At 41.7% G+C, this 17599-nt stretch overlaps 1 protein-coding gene across 1 annotated transcript in view; it reads left to right on the top strand.

Annotated features, from left to right (window-relative positions):
• rgs9b (regulator of G protein signaling 9b) overlaps window positions 1-14845 on the top strand; it is an 88114-nt gene extending 73269 nt beyond the window's left edge. Inside the window, exons 17-18 of the mRNA XM_048611087.1 lie at window positions 6334-6833; window positions 13241-14845. Coding sequence (XP_048467044.1) covers window positions 6334-6833; window positions 13241-13397 — 657 coding nt within the window. The 3' untranslated portion in view covers window positions 13398-14845. The remainder of the gene's footprint in view (window positions 1-6333; window positions 6834-13240) is intronic.
• The last annotated feature ends 2754 nt before the right edge of the window (window positions 14846-17599 follow it).

The raw sequence follows: 17599 nt of genomic DNA, 5'->3' as shown, positions 1-17599 counted from the left end.
TGAGGGTTGTCTTTCGACTCCCAAATAATAGTGGAGATGTAAGGTAAGGCATTAAACAAGAAATCAAAGATGCATACAATAAGGGTACAACTGTAATCATGGGTGATTTTAACTTACATAAAGATTGGATAAACCAAATTAGCAATGATACTGTGGAGAAGGGTTTCCACAGGAGAAGGAACTAACCAGAGAACAGGCTATTCTAGTCTAAGTACAATGCAATAAGACAAGATTAATTAACAATCTTGCTGTGTGGGGTGCCTTAGGGAAGAGTGAGCATACTATTAAAGAATTCTTCATTAAGATGGAGAGTGTAGTAGTTGAATCCAAAACTAAAGTCCTGAATCTAAATAAAGAGAACTACTAGGGTATGACAAATTTGGAAAGAATAGAGAAATGTACTAAAATGGTTGACACTGGATAGGCAATGGTTAACATTTAAAAGAACATGTGCATGAATTACAAAATTATTCATTCCTGTTTGATGCAAAAATTAAATGGGACAAGACACACAACATTAGTTTACAAAAGAAATTGGAGATAGTATTGGATCCAAAGAGAAGGCATATAAAATTCCCAGAAAAAGCAGCAAGCCTGAGGATTGGGAAAATTGTAGAATTCAGCAAAGGAGGACAAAATGTTCATTCAGGAAGGGCATAATAGAGTACAAGAATAATGTTGCAGGGAACATTAAAACTGATAATAAAAGCTTATATAAATATGTGAAAAGAAAAATATCAGTAAAGACAAATATAGGTCACTGATCATCAGAAGCCAGGGAAATTATAATGGGGAACAAAGAAAGGACAGATTGAATACATACTTTGTTTCTGCCTTCACAAAAGATGGTACAAATAACCTCACATAAATGTTAAGGAACCAAGGGCTTAGCGAAAGGGAAGAAGGAAGTAAATTGATGGTGTTTAAGGCTGACAAACCACCACTGCCTGGTCATCTACATCCCAGAATGCTAAAGGAACTAGCCTAGAAACGGTGGATGCACTGGTGGTCATCTTTCAAAATTCTATAGACTCTGGAGAAACTCCTACAAATTGGAGGATGGCAAATGTAACTCCACTATTTAACAATGGAGTGAGAAAGAAAAGGAATTACACTCTAGTTAGCCTAACATCAGGAGTGGGGAAAATGCTACAGTCTATTGTAATAGATGTGATAATTGATCACTTAGAAATCATTTAATGGATTGGATAAAGCCAGCATGGGTTTATGAAAGGCAAATTATGCTTAACAAATTTACTGGAGTTTTTTTGAGGATGTAACTAGTAGAATGGATAAGTGGATGCATTTGGATTTTCAGAAGGCCTTGGTAAGGTTCCAGATAGGAGGTTAATGGGCAAAACAAAAGTATATGGGATAGGGGCAATATATTGGCATGAGTTGATAGATGGGAAGCAGAGACTGAGAATAGCAGGAGTACAACAAGGATCAGTGCTTGGGCCTCAGTTATTCATGATATGATATATAAAGTGGCCGGGATAAGGGAATCAAATGCAACATTTCCAAGTTTACTGACAACACAAATAGGGTGGGACTATGAATTGTGACGAGGATGCAAGGAGACTTCAAGGTGATGTAAAGAAGTTGACTGAGTGAGCACACACATGGCAGATACAGTACAATGTGACTAAATGTGAAGTTATACTCTTCGGTGTAGAAAAATAGAAAAGTGGAGTATTATTTAAATTGGGAAATGTAAATGTACGAAGGGATCTGGGTGTCCTTGTAACAAGTCAATGAACATTGACAGGCATGTACAGCAAGCAATTAGGAAGACAAATGGTATATTGGCCTTCATTGCAAGAATATTTGAGTTCAGAAGTAGGGATGTCTTACTGCAATATACAGGGCTTTGGTGAGACCACACTTGGAGTATTGCACATAGCTTTGGTCTTCGTATATAAGGAAGGATATACTTTCCACGCAGGGAGTACGGTGAAGGTTCACTAGACTGATACTGGAGATGGCTCGACTGCTCTATGAGGAGAGATTGGTTCGACTCTGCCTGTATTCACTAAAGTTTGGAAGGATGAGAGGGGATCTGACCATAACGTATACAATTCTAAAAGGGCTGGACAGACCAGATGCAGGGTGGATATTTTCACTAGTTGCGAGTCTAGAACCAGACAACACATTCTCAGGATACAACATAAACTGTTTGGGACTGAGGTGAGAAGAAATTTCTTTACTCACAGGCTGGTGAGCCTGTGGAATTCTCTGTCACAGCAGACTGTGGAGGCCAAGTTACTAAATACCTTCAAGAGAAAGATCAATTTTTTAAATTTTAAGGGGTTTGGGGAGAAAGCAGGAATATGGCATTGAGATGGAGGATTAGCCATGATCATTTGACAGAAAAAGACAGAAAATAGAAGCAGGAGTAGGCCATTTGGGCCTTTCAAACCTACTTTGCATTCAATAAGATCATTCAACTCTGTCCACCATATTCTGGGTGAATAAATTTCTCCGCAGCTCAGTCCTAAAAATATTGAATGGTAGAACAGGCTTGATGGGCCAAATGGCCCACTCTTGCAGCTAGTTTTGGTTTTTATGTTGCTGCGAATAAAGCCTTACAATTTTTCATCACAAAACTAAAACCCCTACAGTTCCTTGACCTCCCCATTCTTCAATGTCTCAACTCCTCCTTGTCCTCACCACGTTTCAACCTCCCACTCCTCCTCAACCTCCAACTCTTCCTCAACTCCCCAATGCTCCTCAACCTTCCATTCATCTTCAACATCCCCACCCCCCTCAACCTCCCACTCCTCCTCTATATCCCTATGCTCCTCAACTTCCACATGTTCCTCAACCTCCCACTCCTCTCCTCAACCTCCAACTCCTCCTCAACCCCCCAAAGGTCCTCAACTTCCCCAGTCCTCCTCAACCTCCCAATCCTCAACTCCCCAATGCTCCTCAATTTCCACAAATTCCCCATGTTCCTCAACCTCCCACTCCTCCTCAACCTCCCACTCCTCCTCAACATCTGCATGCTCCTCAACTCACTCCAAAATTCCCCAAGTACCCCACTCCTCCTCATCATTCTAACTTCTCCGCTGCTCCCCCAAAGCTCCTCAACTTCCCCATTTCTCCTCAACTCCCAATGCTCCTCACTCCTCCTGAACCCCTAGCAGTCTTCAACTTCCCCACTCCTCCTCAGCTTCCCCATCTGCCACTCAATCTCCTTAATCCTCTTCAGAACTTCCTCCAAGTCCTTCACCCCAATGACCCCCACCCTCCCCACTCCAACTATTCTTCATGAACCTGACCACTGCTTTGCTCTGGTGTGATTTCAAATAATAGCAAATTAGTAGCTAATTATTGACAACACACATCGACACTGGGTGCGTAGTAACAATTCTGTCTAGGGGTTCATAATCCTTTCATATACTCTGGGTAGGTTATGATGTTTGAGTTCTCTCTGATTTACAAGCTTTGGATCACTTACTAATAACTATTTACTGATCAGTTTTGGTAGATTAACACTACAAAGGGTTATATATTATATAAATAGTCCAGAAGGATGCTGTAATTATTTTGAATGTTAGAAACCAACATTCAAATCCATTTTGTTTCCCTCCTTTTCACTTAGTCTGGCATTGGAACTATATGTCAATAGAGCTCATTTCCCTTTGGGAATCAGATTTTATATGATAGTGAGGAATGAGTGACAGTGAAGCAGCAGCTCATTATATATTTCTCCCCATTTCCAACTTTCATTGGATTTCTGACCAGGTACATCTCCTGATGAGACACACAATTGTCTGTCAGCAGTTAGTGCCTTTTATACAATAAAGTACACAGCTACTGCTTGTCAATCATCTCTCTTGAGCTCACGCTGGGTCATATTTGCACTGAATTTTTGAAGCATTTAGTGTTCATAAAAAGTACTCTCTGTTTCTGATCTTATCATAGCTAGATCTTCCATTTATAGAGGAAAAAATTGATATTACTCAGAATGCCCACAAAGGAAGCATATGAAGTGAATCAGTTCATACAGGATTCGATAGCTGTTTGCAGGGAAATTGTTTGCAGGGTAATGGGAAAAAGATGAGGAAGAGGGACTAAGTGAGTTGCTCTTATAGAGAAATGGCATACACAAAAGAGTCATAGAGTAATACAGCATAGAAACAGGCCCTTAGGCCCAAACTGGTCCATGCTGACCATGGTGCCCACTCAGCTAGTTCTAATTGCCCGCATGTGGTCCATAACCCGCTAAACCCTTCCCATCCATGTACCTATCCAAATGTTTTTTAGATGTTGCTATTGAAACTGCCTCAACCACTTTCTCTGACAGCCCATTCCATATATGCACCACTCTCTGCGTGAAGAAGTTACCCCTCAGGTCCTTCTTAAATCTTCCCCCTCTCACTTTAAACCTATGCCCTCCAGTTTTCAATTCCCCATCCCTCAGAAAAAGACTATATGCATTCATCCTATCTATACCCCTCATGATTTTATACACCTCAATAAAGGTCACCCCTCATTCTCCTACCTTCCAAGGAATAAAGTCCTGTCCTGGTGAACCTCTCCCTATAACTCAGGCCTACTAGTCCTGGCAACATCCTCATAAATCTTCTTTGCACACTGACCAGTTTAACTATGTCTTTCCTATAACAGGGTGACCAAAACTACACAATCCTCCAAGTGCGGCCTCACCAATGACTTATACAACTGTAACATAACGTCCCAACTCCTATACTCAATGCCTCAACCGATGAAGGCCAGCATGCTAAATGCCTTCTTCGCCATCCTGTCTACCTGTGATGCTGTTTTCAACGAACTATGTACTTGTACTTCTAGGTCCCTCGGTACCACAACGCTCCTCAGGACCTTACCATTTATTGTCTAAGTCCTATCTTGGTTTGACTTTCCAAAATGCAACACCTCACACTTATCTGAATTGAAGTACATTTGCCAGTCCTCAGCCCACTTCCCCATCTCTTGAAGATCCCTCTGTAATTTTTGATAACCTTCCTCACAATCAATTATACCTCCTAATTTTGATGGACAAATGTCCTCCCGCTCTATAACTGTTCTTCTGTGCTGTGCAAGCAGCTGCTACAGCATCTTTTACAGAATTTAGAGATCAGAAGGATATAGCAAAGCAAAATAACAACATGGATGTAGATTTAGCAACCCAACACATTTCTATAGAATCCCTACAGCGCGGAAACAGGTCATTTGTCCAATAAGTCCACAATGATCCTCTGAACAGCATCTCACCCAGACACATCCCCCTACCTTTTCCCTGTAACCCTGCATTTCCCATGGCTAATGCACCTAGCCTGCATACTCTGGGTAATTTAGTATGGCCAATCCACCTTAACCTGCACAGCTTTAGAGTGTGGGAGGAAACCAAAGCACCCGGAGGAAACCCACACAGATGGAGGAAGAACGTGCAAACTCCACACAGGCAGTCACCCGAGGCTGAGAATTGAACGTAGAACATAGAACAGTAACAGCACAGTACAGGCCCTTCGGCCCATGATGTTGTGCCGGCCTATTATCCTACTTTAAGATCAAATATCCTGCATACCCTACATTTTACTATCATCCATGTGCCTATCTAAGAGTTGCTTAAATGTCCCTAATGTATCTGACTCCACTATCAGTGCTGGCAGCGCCTTCCACACACCCGCCACTCTCTGTGCAACGAACCTACCTCTGACATCTCCCCTGTATTGAACCCAGGTTCCTGGCACTGTGAGGCAGCAGTGCTAACCACTGAGCCACTGTGCCGCCCAATGATTCCTACACAAAGCATGGTCACAATTTCCCATCCCTGGGAAAAAAGACTACATACATTCATCCCATCTATGCCCCTCATGACAACAGGAATTGAAAAGCACTACAGAGTACACCAGGAGCAACACCTCCCTGTGATCAACTTCTAAAAACATTTAGAGCTCAAGCACCGACAACTCCCCCAACAAATGAAGGGAAATCTATGTCTGCAATGTCATAATTCCTAATAAAATTTGGCTTCTCTTGTTTAACTTACATGATACACAGAAAAAAAGCATCAATTGTGTGATCAAATGCAGTATTCTCTAAATTCTCCTTAATAGTTTCAACATAATCCTTGTGTCTGTCAGAGTCCCTTTTTTTGCGTTGAAAGGGTTGAGCTGATGGTAACCAGAAAATAATTACCACCAGCACCGGAGATGCTCAGTTGTTGAGTAAATTCAAGTCTGAGATCAGTATATATTTCCCTGACCTTACTGAATGGCTGCGCAGGTTGGAGGGGCCGAATAGACTATTGCTGCTTCTTTTATTATGTTCTTGTGTTCTAAATACTTTTTTCTTATCTTTTCATAGATATGTAGGTTTACTGCACCTGTTCCCCACCTGACGGTGTACACAGGCCTATGTATCTCACCTTGTTCCCCAAATCCATCCTTATCCAATCCTGCCAACGCTGATCTGCCCTTCTGCACCCCCAAATACATTCCAGTCACAAATAGTGCCTTCTGCCCCTCGCCGATCAGTGTCGCACTAGACAGTACTCCAGCAATGGAAAGAAAATGGCAGCACAATCACTCAATCTCTAATCAATTTTCCCCAGTTGCTGAAAATACTGAGTTGTCTGTTGAGTCTGAATCGAGCACCTGCTACCAGCCACCAGCGTCCATGGAAACCATACGTTCTCAGAAAGCCAAAGTGACTCTATCCTTCAGCAAGTTTTTGAAACGGGGATGTTCGAATTCGCCAGTCTTTGCAACGCTGTCTCCCAAGTGCATTTCATTAAACAACCGAAAGATCCAGCCTCTGAATGACGCAGAGAAGCAGCTGCAGCAAAAGACAAGAAGAGTGTCCAAGTAAGTGATTTCACTTTTTCAACCATTGTTTTTAAATCTCAGTTTAATGACAACACTTTGCAGAGTTTTAGGAGTAATAGTAAGCCAGTCAAATACTTTCTGAAGAAGGCTCCTGACCCGAATCATCAGCTTTCCTGCTCCTCTGAAGCTGCCTGGCCTGCTGTGTTCATCCAGCTCCACACTGTGTTATCTAGATTATTGAATCTGTTATTCCTAATCAATTAAATCAAGGCTGATCTATAATTCAACATTACTTCTTCATATTTGTCCCATTAACCTTAATCTCTAGTCCACCCAATGGTAATAGGCTAGTGTGTGCGAATGGAATGTATGATAATAAATTAGCATGTGCAAAAGGATTTGGTGATGGAGATATTACAAATATCATTGGTATTTCTGGACTAGGAAAGTGTTAGAAATACATATATATTTACAGACAATGAGGAACTGAATATGGAACTGTTTTGATATATCTGGTTGAAGATGTTTTATCATGTGATTTGTTGAAACTGAAATGTCATAAAGGTCAACGAGAACTTAGTTCATTTTCTGTTTACAAAACATCAAGTGACTTTGGAGAAGCAGAGCTTTTATGAGAGGTAAGACAGGTTTTATTAATTTAAATGCTAAACAGACTGATGGAAGGAGCCCTGTGCAGAAGCTTACCTAGCAACAGCTTCTGGACTACAGTTTCTGTGTTTTCCAGTGAATTGTGTTGGAACAGTTGAAGAAAGACTCCAGGCTGGAGATGTTGGTTTCTAATGCTTCTGGAAAATAGCAGAAAATCAAAAGCAGCAACAGTTCCAAAGATCTCTTTTGTTTAAAATATTGTAAGCATCTGGTAAAGTCAAATATCTGGATTTATAACTAACTCCACCTGAGCTGAAGCCTGATTTGAACAACATTTAAATCCTGCAAGTCAGCATTGCGACTAAGATAAGAGGAAGTTGACTGGGTCATGAGAAGTCTTTCTTTTTTTAATTCTTTGACATGTGATTGTAAATGGGAAGACATTAGCCCTTTCGTTAAAACCCATAAAATCTCTACAGAGCTGCATTATTTTCTTATCATATGTGAATGTATATATTTAGGATTAAGTTTAATTCTGAATAGTAGCTAAGTGCTAACAAATTGGTTAAAGAATACTTCTTTTTAATAAATGAGTTTATTAAATGAATTTATTTCTGAGCTTATTAAATAAACCTGGAGAAAATCTCTTTTGTTCTATATAACAATCATAATTCTGGGTAATCCAAGATGGAGGATGAGAAAAAATTGTGATTGTAAGAGCTGTTCCTTTTTTGAGATTTTTTTCAGTGTTGAAGCTGATTTCCTTGAATTTTAGGAGCAGTAATAACTGTTTTATAAGTTGTTGCATTGTTTTGGAACTTTGGGGGAAGAAAAGATCAAAACAACGGCTCTTCTAAAAGGAGGAAGAGAACAAAGGCAGTGACCACTTGGGAAGTGATTCAAACAGAGAAATAAACCCACACGGCTGTCTGACTCAGCAATAACCTGCACAGCTAACTGCCTCTGCTGTTTAGTTTCAAGCACCTTTGGACATCGGATTTTGCCTAAGAATTAACAAACAGCGAAATTCACTGCTGACCTTGGAGAAACCTATATGGGGGAGCTCACAGCAGGGGAACAGCTAAGTAGCTAGTTTTAAGTATAACCTTACTGTTCTTTTTTGTCAATCTACAATTGTGAGTAGAGCGGGGTTCTTTTTGATTATATGTTTTTACTGAGATCTGTCTCTTGATTAAGCTTTAAAAATATGAAGTCATAGGTACTAAGTTAGCCTGGAGCAGTGGTTTTTAGAGCAGTAAGTTTTTTCTGGGTCTGTAGATTGTTAAGGTGCAAAGATGGCCTTTAGTATTCTTCCTGTTGGATGTGGAAGATTAGGGAGAGTTTCCCTGTTACTGATGATTATGTCTGCAGGAAGTGTGTTTGGTTGCGAATCCTATTGGATCACATGGATTAATTGGAGCAGCAGTTAGAGGCAATGAGGAATTTACAGGAGCTGAGGGGTGTGATGGATGGTAGTTGCAGGAAGGAAGATAAACCACAGATACAGTCAGATAGATGGGTGACTTCCAGGAATGGTAGGAGGGAGAGGCAGATAGTGCAGGAGTCTCCTGTTGCTATCCCCATCTCAAACAAGTATGTAGTTTTGGAAAATGTAGGGGTGATCAACTTTCTATGTAGCACCAACAGCCGGGTTTCTGATACCGAGACTGGCTCTAATGTAACGAGGGGTACATCAGGTTCCAAGCGATCGATTGTGACAGAGGATTCTCCAGTCAGAGGCACGGATGGACGTTTCTGCGGCTGACAGTGAGATATCAGAATGGCGTGTTGCCTCCCTGGAGCTAGGATTGAGGATATCTCGGAGAGGGTGCAGAATATTCTCAAAGGGGAATGGGACCAGCAGGCGGTCGTTGTACACATTGGAACTAATGACATAGGAAGAGAAAAGGATAAAATGCTGAGAAGAGAATATAGGAAGTTAGGCAGGAATGTAAAAAGGAGGTTCTCAAGTGGAGTAATATCTGAATTATTCCCAGTGCCATGAGTTAGCGAGAGTAGGAATAGGACGATAGAGCAGATGAACATGTGGCTGAGGAGCTGGTGCAGGGGAGAAGGATTCACATTTTTGGATCATTGAAATCTCTTCTGGGATAGATGTGACCTGTATAAGAAGAACGGATTGCACCTGAATTGGAAAGGGGACTAACATACTGGCGGAAGATTTGCTAGATTTGCTTGGGAAGATTTAAACTAATAAGGGCAAGGGGTTGGAACCAGGGAGGCAGTGAGGAAAGAGATCAGTCTGAGACTGGTGCAGTCAGGAAAAGGAGCAAGTCAAACAGTCAGAGCAGGCAGGAACAAAGCAGAGAACATGGTAGGACTGATAAATTAAACTGCATTTATTTCAATGCAAGAGGCCTGACAGGTAATGCAGTTGAACTCAGGGCATGGTTAGGAGCATGGGACTAGGATATCACAGCGATTACAGAGATGTGGCTCAGGGATGGACAGGACTGGCAGCTTAATGTTCCAGGGTATGGATTCCATAGGAAGGATTGAACAGGGGCAAGAGAGGATGGGGAGTGGTGTTTTTGTTTAGGGATAACATTACGTCTGAATTTAGGGAGGATATTCCTGGGATTATGTCCAGGGAATCTATTTGGGTGGAACTGAGAAATAAGAAAGTGATGATCACCTTATTGGGATTGTACTGTAGATCCCCAATAGTCAGCGGGAAATTGAGAAATAAATTTGCAAGGAAATCGCAGTTGTCTGTAAGAATAATGGGGTTGTTATGGTAGGGGATTTTAACTTTCCAAACATAGATTGGGACTGCCATAGTGTTAAGGGCTTGGGTGGAGAGGAATTTATTTAGTGTGGACAAGAACATTTTCTGATTCAGTATGTGGATGTACCTACTAGAGAAGGTGTAAAACATGACTTTCCCTTGGGAAATAAGGCAGGGCAGGTGACTGAGGTGTTAGTAGGGGGAGCACTTTGGGGCCAGTGACCATTATTCTATTAGTTTTAAAGTAGTGATGGAAAAGGACAGACTGGATTTATAAAAGTTAATGTTTTAAATTGGAGGAAGGCCAATATTGACGGTATTAGGCAAGAACATTCAAAAGTTGATTGGGGGCAGATGTTCGCAAGTGAAGGGATGGCTGGAAAATGGGAAGCCTTCAAAAATGAGATAATGAGAGTTCAGAGACAGTATGTTCCTGATAGGGTGAAGGCCAAGGCTGGTAGGTGTAGGAAATGCTGAAGAAGGCTAGAGAAGTTGAGGTTTGGTCAAGAATAAGGAGTAAACATATCTCAGATATAGATAGCAGAAATCGAGTGATTCCCTAGAAGAGTATAAAGGCAGTAGAAGTATACTTAAGAGGGAATTCAGGAGGGCAAAAAGGGGACATGAGATAGCTTTGACAAATAGGGTTAAGGAGAATCCAAAGGGATTCTACAAATACATTAAGGACAAAAGGGTAACTAGGGAGAGAATAGGGCCCCTTAAAGATCAGCAAGGCCACCTATGTGTGGACCTGCAGGAGATGGGGGAGATACTAAATGATTATTTTGCATCCGTGTTTACTGTGGAGAAAGATATGGAGGACAGAGAGTATGAGGAAAAAAATAGCGACATCTTGGAAAATGTCCATATTACAGACAAGGAGGTGCTGGACATCTTAAAACACATAAAGGTGGATAAATCCCCTGGATCGGATCAGGTGTACCCTAGAACTCTGTGGAAAGCTAGGGAAGTGATTGCCATGCCCCTTGCTGAGATATTTGTATCATCGTTAACCACACACGAGGTGTTGGACCACTGGAGGTTGGCTAATGTGGTGCCATTATTTAAGAAAGGTGGTAAGGAAAAGCCAGGGAACTATAGGCCAGTGAGCCTGACATCGGTGGTGGGCAGTTTGTTGGAGGCAGCCCTGAGGGACAGGATTTACATGTATTTGGAAAGGCAAGGATGGATGAGGGGCAGTCAACATGGCTTTGCGCGTGGGAAATCGTGTCTCACAAACTTGATTGAATTTTTTGCAGAAGTGATGAAGTGGATTGATGTGGGCAAAACGGTGGATGTGATCTATATAGACTTCAGTAAGGCATTTGACAAGGTTCTTCATGATAGACTGGTTAGCAAGGTTAGATCACATGGAATACAGGGAGAATTAGGCATTTGGATACAGAACTGGCTCGAAGGTAGAAGACAGAGGGTGGTGGTGTAGGGTTGCTTTTCAGACTGGAGGCCTGTGACCAGCGATGTGCCACAAGGATTGGTGCTGTGTCCACTGCTTTTCGTCATTTATATAAATGATTAGGATGTGAACATAGGAGGTATGGTTAGTAAGTTTGCAGATGACACTAAAATTGGAGGTGTAGTGGACAGCAAAGAGGGTTACCTCAGAGTACAACAGGATCTTGATCAGATGGGCCAATAGGTCGAGGAGCGGCAGATGGAGTTTAATTTAGATAAATGAGAGGTGTTGCATTTTCGAAAGACAAATCAGGGCAGGACTAATACACTAAATGGTAAGGTCCTGGGAAGTGTTGCTGAGCAAAGAGACCTAGGAATGCAGGGTCATAGTTCCTTGAAAGTGGAGTCGCAGTTAGATAAAATAGTGAAGAAGGTGTTTGGTACGCTTGCCTTTATTGGTCAGTGCATTGAGTATAGGATTTGGGAGCTCATGTTGCGGCGGTACAGGACATTGGTTAGACCACTATTGGAATACTGCATGCAATTTTCATCTCCCTCTTATAAGAAGGATGTTGTGAAACTTGAAAGCGCTCAGAAAAGATTTACAAGGATGTTGCTGGAGTTAGAGGGTTTGAGCTATAGGGAGAGGCTGAATAGGCTAGGGCTATTTTCCCTGGAAGGTCAGAGGCTGAGGGAGGTGACCTTATAGTAGTTTATAAAATCACGAGGGGCATAGATAGAGTGAATAGCCAAGGTCTTTTCCCCTGAGTAGGGGAGTCCAAGACTAGAGGGCATAGGTTTAAGGTGAGAGGGGAAAGATTTAGAAGGGACCTAAGGAGCAACTTTTTCATGCAGAGGGCGGTGCATATATGGAATGAGCTACCAGAGGAAGTGGTGGAAGCTGGTACAATTACAACATTTAGAAGGCATCTGGATGGGTATGTGAATAGGAAGTGTTTAGAGGGATATGGGCCGAATGCTGGCAAATGGAACTAGATTAATTTAGGATATCTGGTCGGCCTGAATGAGTTGGACCGGAGGGTCTGTTTCGATGTTGTACAACTCTATGTCTCTATAACTGTAGTGATTGGAACCAGCTGGATCTTGTTGACTACGATATCCTTGATTGGGGCTGTTAGTCTGGGCCAATCAGGAAGCCCTGGCCGACCAATATAACCAGGAGATTAGAATCTCCTCAGTTCAGGGGACTGACTCTGAGCTGGCTGGTCACAGCCACTGAACTGTGCACAAGTAAATAAAGGGATACTGGCCTCTGTGCAGTTATTTCAGTCACCATTTTGGTGATTAAATAAAATGTTTACACTTATGGTACAAATTATGAAGTCATGAGACTTGATTTGCAGTGCAATCCTCCCTCAGAGTGAGAGCAAAGGAATAGAGTTGGACAGAAATGGTCTGAACAGTGATCCCCAAGGCTGGCACTGTACCAACATACATTGCCATGATCTGACTGAACTATGAAGAATGGACTTGGTTCAGTGATTGGAGGGCATCAGTGCTCATTTAACAGTTTATCAGCATGAATTAGCACTTGCCGAAGAGATCAAATAATAAAATTGAAGGCCTAAAGTTAAATAACAAAAATGTCTAGAACAACCATGATCTTTAAAAAAAAGTTTTAAATGGTTTGTCGTATTTTATTCTGTTTCCTCAGCTTTTTCCAAATCAAGGTAGATATCCCAGCCAATTGCAGAATTTACCCCATAGATTCTGAAGACGAAGATGAAGATTGTCATCATACCTACAAGGACTCTGCGAATGAGGTCATCTGTCCCTGGGAGAGTGTAGCAGAGGAAAGTAAAGCAGGATGATGGCAGTTCAACTTAAGACCAACGGACTATGGGATACTCAAGTACTTGAGTTGTTTGAATGTTAGTGTCAGGAAAGCAGTGATTCTGCTAACTTAGCAAATACTATTAAAGAAACACTCAGCGTGGTGGTGGTGTTTTGTTTGTCACATTCTTAAATTTCTTCTTTTATCAATGATGAATTTTCACTTTTGTTTCTCTTAACAGAGCATGTTCTATTCCCTCATTTAGACTGCCAAGGTTGCCTTCACATTGTTTTAATTCTGCTAAGACCCTATGGATAACCAAAGCTGTTGGCACAAAGTAAAACAGTGACTGTATAGAACTGAGTTTTAACAATAAGAACTGGAAAATTGCACCCAGGAAAAGTACACCACCACAACCTGGACAGTCTAAGTAGGCAAATCGATGGAACATGAATCAGCAGAGGGACGGATATAGTAATTGCAGACTGAGGTCTGCAATGCAATAAATATAGTTTCATTTCCTTTGAGGTTCAATTTATATATCATAGTATCTCTCGGAAATGATAATCCTGAGTCCCCTATTGTTTAAGGATTAACCTGCTCTGCATGTACTTGGAACAAAAAGATTTTGGTTCCAGCTATGTATTTGTGATCTTCCTGTATAAAGGTGTAGTATCAATTATGATCTTGTTGGTATTGGAACCGTTCAAGTCATATGTGTTTTAATTGTATACATTTCTACTTTTATAAACAAAATTAAAGACTTGCACCTTTAGAGTGCACAATCTTTGGATGTCCCAAAGAGCTTTCCAGTTAACAGTGTGCTTTGAAGTATAGTCACTATTGTAACATAGGAAATAAAATGTGGAATGGTGTGAACATGATATTCATTGCAGTGACCAATGCCATAACTTTTTAAGACACCAGAGTCTTTCAGTTGTTCTAGCACACACAAGACATTATATAATCTGAATGACAAAAGCAAAATTATGCAGTTTCTTTTCTGGCTTTATTTGAAAGCAAAAGCAATGAATCTAAATGTAGTTAGTAACAACACTGTCTGTGAAGTTCATCAATGACATTATACAATGATATGATATTGTTACAGTGGGTGATAATTAGTAGAAATAGAACAAAAGAATAGATCTTTATGAAATCATGTGAATATATTGACGAGATTACTCATTTGTAATGATAACTAAATATCTATTAACATCTGGAAGATGCTTCTAAGCATCAATTGGTCCATATTTTATGAATGAGTTCTAGAATGTAAACCATGCTTTCTGTTATTGGTCCTGATGCTATAATTCTATTGTATAAGTGCCTAAGCAGAAAGTTTGTTTGTTGCGATTTTAGTAAGTTTATAACTTCTTAATTTCTTAATCGGTGTGAGTGTAGGTGCTTCAGATCCAGTTGCTCCAAAAAGTGTTCCTGTTTGTGGGGTAGTGTGGTGATAAATTAAAAAGTGCTATTTCTTGTATTCGACAGCTTTTATTTGTGATCTCAATATGAGTCTCATGTTTTTTGAAATTTTTTTCGAAATCAATGAAACTATTAAATATTCTGCCTCTCCCTCAACTTCAGTAGATGCAGACACCTGTTATATTGTGAACCCAGATTTCCAGGACGCCTAAAATGGAGGAATGCCTTACAGGATCAAGGTAACCTGGTTCCTTCAGCCCCTGCTATCCCCCAGCCACAGACTCTATCGTCCACCCCTCAGCCAGCTCCAGCCTCTGCCCACACCCCCACCCACCCCAGCATTCCCCAAGTCTCTGCTGCCCACACCTCCCTGAATCTCAGTGTGTTTTGCTCCCCTCCCTTCAAGCCCACCTTCCTCCTGAAACTCCTCCTTATCATACTCATCATCATAAAGTGTAGAACAGGCCGTTCGGCCCATTGAGTCTGCATTGATTTAGCTACCACTAAAGGTGCGCTAATCCTAATTTCCTGCACTTGTTCCATATCTTTGAATGTTCTGATACTTCAAGTGCTCAACCAAATATTTTTTTAAAGGTTGTAATGTTTTTGGCCCCCACTACCTTCCCAGGCAGTGCATTCCAGATTCCCACCAATGACTGAGTGAAAAAGATGATTTTCTCAAATCCCCTCTGAATCTCTGACCCCTTACCCTAAAACTATGCCCCCTCGTGATTGACCCCCCAACCATTGGGAACAGCTGCTCTCTATTCACCCTCTCCATACCCCCCATAATCTTATACACCTCAGCCTTCTCTGCTCCAAAGAAAACAATCCGTACCTATCTAGTCTCGCCATGTAGCTCAATTTCTCCATCCAAGGCAACATCCTGGTGAACGTCCCCTGTACCCCCTCTAGTGTTATCACATCCTTTCTGTAATGAGGTGACCAGAACTGCACGCAGTACTCCAGCTGTGGCCTGACCAATGCTCTGTACAACTCCAACATTCCCTCCTTGCTCTTATATTCTATGCCACAATTGATGAAACCAAGTGTCCTGTATGCCTTCTTAACTCAGAGATAGTAGGAACTGCTGATGCTGGAATCTGAGATAACAAGGTGTGGAGCTGGATGAACACAGCAGGCCAGGCAGCATCAGAGGAGCAGGAAAGCTGATGTTTCCTGTCCAGACCCTTTTTTTCTGAAGAAGGGCCAAGACCCGAAATGTCAGCTTTCCTGCTCCTCTGATGCTGCCTGGCCTGCTGTGTTCATCCAGCTCCACACCTTGTTATCTCTGCCTTCTTAACTATTGTGTTCACACGCTCCACCAAATTCAGGGATCTGTGAATAATTACCCCAAGAACCCTCTGTTCCTCGAAGCTACCTTGTGTCCTCCCATTCATTAAATACTCCATCATCTTGTTGTTTCTTCCAAAATTGCATCACCTCACACTTATCATGGTTAAATACCATCTGCCACTGTTCTACCCATCTGACCAACCCGTCTATATCTTCCTGTAACCTACAACCATCTTCTTCACTTTTAACCATCCTACAAATCTTGGTGTCGTCTGCAAATTTACTTAACATTCCCATAACACCCACCCCCCACCACGTTTTTCTCTACATCATTTATGTATATAGGGTCCCACTATTGATCCTTGTGGTAAACCACTGGAGACCAGCCTCCAGTGACTCAAACAGCCTTCTACCACTACTCTTTGTGTCCTTTCAGAATCATAGAATCCTTACAGTATGAAAACAGGCCATTTAGCCCTTCAGTCCACACCAACCCTCCAAAGAGCATCCCACCCAAACCTGTCCCCTCCTCTATCCCTGTAACCCTGCATCCCCCTTGGCTAACACACCTAGCCTGCACATCCCTGGTAATTTAGCCTGGCCAGTCTACCTAACCTGCACATCTTTGGACTGTGGGAGGAAACTTGTGCACTCGGAGGAAATCCATGCAGACGGGGAGAATATGCAAACTTACTGAGCCAGTTTCTGATCCATCTCACTACGTTGCCCTCAATTTATTGTGCTTTAACCTTCTCAAACAGTCTCCCATGTGGATTCTTGTCAAAAACTTTCCTAAAATCCATATAAACTACATCAACTGAACTTCGCTCATCCATGTACTTGATCACATTTTTGAAAAATTCAAACAAATTTGTTAGGCATGACTTCCCTCCGATAAAGCCATGCTGGCTATCCTTAATTAACCATGCCTTTCTATGTAGATGCTAATTCTCTCCTTCAGAATTTTCTCCAGTAGTTTCCCCACCACTGATGTGAGACTCAATGGTCTTAATTTCCTGGTTAATCTCTAACACCTTCTTGAAAAGTGGAACCACACTAGCCGTCCTCCAGTCTCCTAGCACATTCCCCTTTGGCCAGAGAGGAACTTGTGTCAAAGCCTTTCCTCCCACAGCCGCCTGGAATGCAATTTATCCAGGTCAGGGGACTTGTCCATTTTTAAGCCCAACAAAGTCACCAATATCTCCCCACTTCCTATGTCAATTTATGCAAGTTCCTCGCAGTCCCATTTCCTGAATTCCATACCTATGTACCCCCTTTCCAGAGTGGACACTGAAGAGAAGTATTCATTTAATTTCCTTCCAATATCCAGTAGCTTCACACATTGGTTGCCCCTAATGGGCCCTATTCTTTTCTTGGTTAATCTCTTTCCTTTAATGTATGTATAAAATAGTTTAGGATTCACCCTGGATACCAAGGTGTAAAGCTGGATGAACACAGCAGGCCAGGCAGCATCAGAGGAGCAGGAAAGCTGACGTTTCGGGTCAGGACCCTTCTTCT

Source organism: Rhincodon typus, chromosome 23 (assembly GCF_021869965.1).
Source record: "Rhincodon typus isolate 14 chromosome 23, sRhiTyp1.1, whole genome shotgun sequence".
Classification (NCBI taxonomy): Eukaryota; Metazoa; Chordata; class Chondrichthyes; order Orectolobiformes; family Rhincodontidae; genus Rhincodon; species Rhincodon typus.
Note: the sequence above shows the minus strand (reverse complement) of the source record. Positions and strands in the feature narration are given on the sequence as shown.